This window comes from Merops nubicus, unplaced genomic scaffold (genome assembly GCF_000691845.1).
Source record: "Merops nubicus isolate BGI_N331 unplaced genomic scaffold, ASM69184v1 scaffold16252, whole genome shotgun sequence".
Taxonomy (NCBI): Eukaryota; Metazoa; Chordata; class Aves; order Coraciiformes; family Meropidae; genus Merops; species Merops nubicus.
The window spans coordinates 1-3924 of record NW_008594390.1 but is presented as its reverse complement, the minus strand read 5'-3'; the positions used below and the strand labels follow the sequence as shown (position 1 = coordinate 3924).

Below are 3924 nucleotides of genomic sequence, written 5' to 3'. Positions count from 1 at the left end.
CACGGGTGTCGGGCGCTGTGCCCAGCGCTCATTCCATGGTCTCATCATTGAACAGTGTCAGAGGACAGGGCTGACTCCTCAGCCCCCATGCCCCTGAGAGCTCCAGGCTGGGGTTTTACTGCAGAGAACTTCCACAAGCTCACCTTTATAGCCCTTGCCCTTGGTGACTCCGATGACATCAATCATCTCGTCCTGGCCGAAGACAGTGGACACAGGCACCTGCTGTTCCAGCTTCTCCCGGGCCCAATCCACCTTCTCAGCAACAGTGCCACCATTCACCTGGATCTCCATCAGGTGAGACTTCTTCTGTCTCAGGGGGAGCAAGCGCATCTAGAGGAGAAAGGATCAAAGTTAGCTCCTGCTTTTCCAAGCTGGACCTTGGATTAATCACCCCAGTGTCCTAGTCCTGGCCTAACCTGTGCTTCTAATCAAAGATATCCTGTTCCAAAACACACAACTTCAGCATGCTGAAGGCCCTGCACTAAGGGGAAAGGCTGTAATGTGGCTTGCATGACAAGTCACAGTCTCTGGAAGTTATAGGCCACCCACAGGAACACACAATGCTCTAACCCCATGGCCACCAGCCAAACTCCATCCAGGAAGGACAGGAGGTAACAAGGGGCTATGGTTTTAAGCTGAAAGAGGGGATATTTAGATTGGACATAAGGAGGACGCTTTTTTATGATGAATGTGGTGAGACACTGGCACAGGCTGCCCACAGAAGCTGTAGATGCTCCATCACTGGAAGTGTTCAAGGGCTGGCCAGGGATTTGAGCAACCTGATCTAGTGGGAGATGTCCCCAGTCACAGCAGGGGGCTTGGAATTTGGTATCTTTAAGGACACAAACGATTCTATGATAGTGGGAAGTGTCCCTGCCCATGGCAAGGGGAGTGGACTAGATGACCTTTAAAGCACCTTCCCAACCCAAACCATTCTATGATTCTTTGATAAAGCCTGTCACACTGAAGGGCACTTTGGGTAGGGTCACATTTACAGTTACTTCCATTGTAGTTAGCACAGAGGGACTGATAACAAGTATCAACAGCAGCTGCTGGAATGCAAAATTAATTGTTAGAATTAGCAGTGTCTTAACTAGACATCATTATTCTTAGAGTTAACTCAAAGACTCAATGGCATCTCCCAAGAAAGCCTCTCAGAGCACAGATGGGTAGGGAGACCACTCAGAGGTACACCTCTAGCTGAGCAGCAGGAGCCACCAGCAGCCTCCCAGTGCTGGCAGTCCCTAGCAGCCCGAAATGACACCGACCACACGAACCCCAGAGTGACCTGTCAGGCCCCTTTTCACTTGTAGCTGGAATTAAGAGAGCCCAGGTCTGCACGGTATCAGGAAAGGACTGAGTTCAAGAAGCTCCTGCTCTGGTTCAGTCTCTTTTGGATGCTGCTTCAGAAGATGGCCAGCAGTTGCCCTCAAGGCTCCTCAGGCATCCAATGAGCACACACTCTGTACAGAATGAGGAGGTGCCTTTACTTGCATTGTGCCTAACAGCTACCAGCAGGCTGCAGAAGAGGGCAGAAACCTCCCTGCAGAGATGGACCAAGATTTGTGCTTGCTCCCCCTTAGCTGTTTCCAGCATGCACCCAAGTCCTGCAGGCACTTACCTGGGTGTGAGCCATGACTCTAATAACCTGGCAGTATTTCTTCATGCTATTGAAATCTTTCTCCAACTGCTTTTTGCCTTCCTCATCTTGCCATTTCTTGCAATACTTGGTGAAGGCCTTCTTCTTGGACTTGTGCCTTCAGGAGCAGAGCAGAAGACAAGGTTTGGCTAAGCCCTTCATCAATCCCCCAGGGAAGGGGGGACGAGCGGAAGGAGCTGCCACCTCAGGCTGGTTTTGGCTCATTGCCAGTTTCTAAGGAATCTTTTCCACTGGCAAGCGGAGCCTGGGAGCTCATCAGCCAGTGGCCAAGTTGCCAGAGCTGAGCGGAGCTGCCATGAATTCCAAAGCACATTAATATTCACAGTACAGAAGACAAAAGACTGTAGAGAGATGTTGGAACAATAACAGAAAAAAAAAAAACCTTTAAAGCAATTGTCAGATGATTGCTGATCTGCGTCAGAATGCAGCCACTTCCCCCCCAAGCAGCAAGGTCACTACTCTTAACACCCTTGGGGTCATTACTGCTCTGCTCTGCTACCTCCTCAGCCTGGGAAGCTCATCAAGAGGCTGTAAGCTCCAGACATGCTGGAGCCAGGCTCGGGGCCAGCACACCCCCTCAGAATGGCAACAGCAACCAGGAGTAACCCGTGTCCTCCTCCTCCCCTTTCCTGAGAGAACAGGGCCACAGTCAGTACTCGACACTCAGCAAGCAGCACCAGAGGTGAGCTCCTTATGTCCGCCCGTCGGAGTCTCATCACGTGCAGCCCCGGGATCTCAGGCAAGGACCTACACTGGCCACCCCTGGGCCCAGAGGGGCACCCACCCACAGCACGCTGTTGCCCCTCCCAGAGCCATCCCTCCAGCCCAAACCAATGAGAAGCCTTCTCCAAGAGCTTCACCAGCAGGAGCCCAGGGCAGCCAGCAGAAGCCCTGCTTGCCCTTACCAGTTCTTGTAGAAGCGCCGCTTGCACTCGTCGCTGATGTGCTCAGCAAAGATGGTCTTGAAGCTCCTCAGGCCACGAGGAGTCTGCACGTACCCCACGATGCCCACGATGACCATGGGAGGAGTCTCTATGATAGTGACTGCCTCCACCACCTCCTTCTTGTTCACCTCTGGATGAAGACAGGAAGACAGAGCAACAGTTAACACCAGAACCAGCTGTTACAACATCACCTGCTCCTGCTCCCTCACTAAAATGGCTCCGTGATTCTCTTCACAAAGACCAAGATGGATGGTGAAGGGACTGACTTTAAAGTTCTAACTTGAATGCCTTGCAAAAATTTGAGGCTGGCTCAGCAGGGAGCACAGCAAAGCCCAACAGGCAAAAATACACGGTAGTGACAGAACCACACTCAGGAGAGGGCAACGGGGGAACAAAAAAAAGGCCAATGTGCTCCTCTGTGAGGAGGAAGAGGAATACGTACTGGAGCCAGGCCTGTCGACCTCCCGCACGATGTGGGTCATGCCAGCCTTGTAGCCCAGGAAGGCGGTGAGGTGGACGGGCTTGCTGGGGTCATCCTTGGGGAAGCTCTTCACCTTGCCCCGGTGGCGGCTGCTGCGCTTGCGGGGCAGGAAGCCCAGGGAGCCGTGCCTCGGGGCGGAGAACTTGCGGTGAGACTGCCGAGGGGACAGAAGCCACTCAGTGCCTGCTGCTCCACGGCCGAGGCCTGTCCTCTTCTCGCCTCAAAACACAACTGTGGCTCTACAACACCTTCTAGGAATTCTCTGTGGCAGCTGTTTAACTTCTGAGCTCCACCACAGTGGCAGAACATAAACCTCACGCCCCAACTATGCCCTTCCTACATTCCCTCCACATCCCCTCCCTTCCAAGCTTATTTTAAGACACCACCAAATCTCCCTCCAGCTAGGGAGCTGCTCACACTGTAGCTTGGCCACAGCACGCCAACCCAATTTCAGTGTCTCCTCAGGAGCCTCGAAGATGGAGAAGCACCGATCAGCTTTTACAATATTAATTTGAGAAGCTGAATTAAAACAGCATTTCAGCATCTGCCTTTGAGGAGGTCGGTTTGGGCAGCCAAGCTCTGCGTGGAAACTTCTCAGCCCAGAACTATTCACTCAAAAAAACCCACATCCAAATTTAAAAAAAAATATCGCACGAATAAATAGGGCGCTAAAAACCTAAAGCTGAAAAATGCGCCTTCTAAAAATTACTCCCCACCCGTCGCGTTCAGCGGACAAAGTCCGCCAGCCCCCCAAAAAAGGGCGTTCTGAAGGGATTGCGGATCGTGCCGGCAGCCCCGCAACAGCACGACCCCTCCGCAGCCGAACGCGGGGCGCGATC

At 52.7% G+C, this 3924-nt stretch overlaps 1 protein-coding gene across 1 annotated transcript in view; it reads right to left on the bottom strand.

The window, feature by feature from the left end:
• RPL3 (ribosomal protein L3) overlaps positions 1-3304 on the bottom strand; it is a gene marked incomplete at its 5' end in the record, with an annotated part of 5823 nt that extends 2519 nt beyond the window's left edge. Inside the window, 4 exons of the mRNA XM_008935766.1 lie at positions 144-330; positions 1622-1757; positions 2566-2734; positions 3047-3304. Coding sequence (XP_008934014.1) covers positions 144-330; positions 1622-1757; positions 2566-2734; positions 3047-3304 — 750 coding nt within the window. The remainder of the gene's footprint in view (positions 1-143; positions 331-1621; positions 1758-2565; positions 2735-3046) is intronic.
• Between the last annotated feature and the right edge of the window lie 620 nt (positions 3305-3924).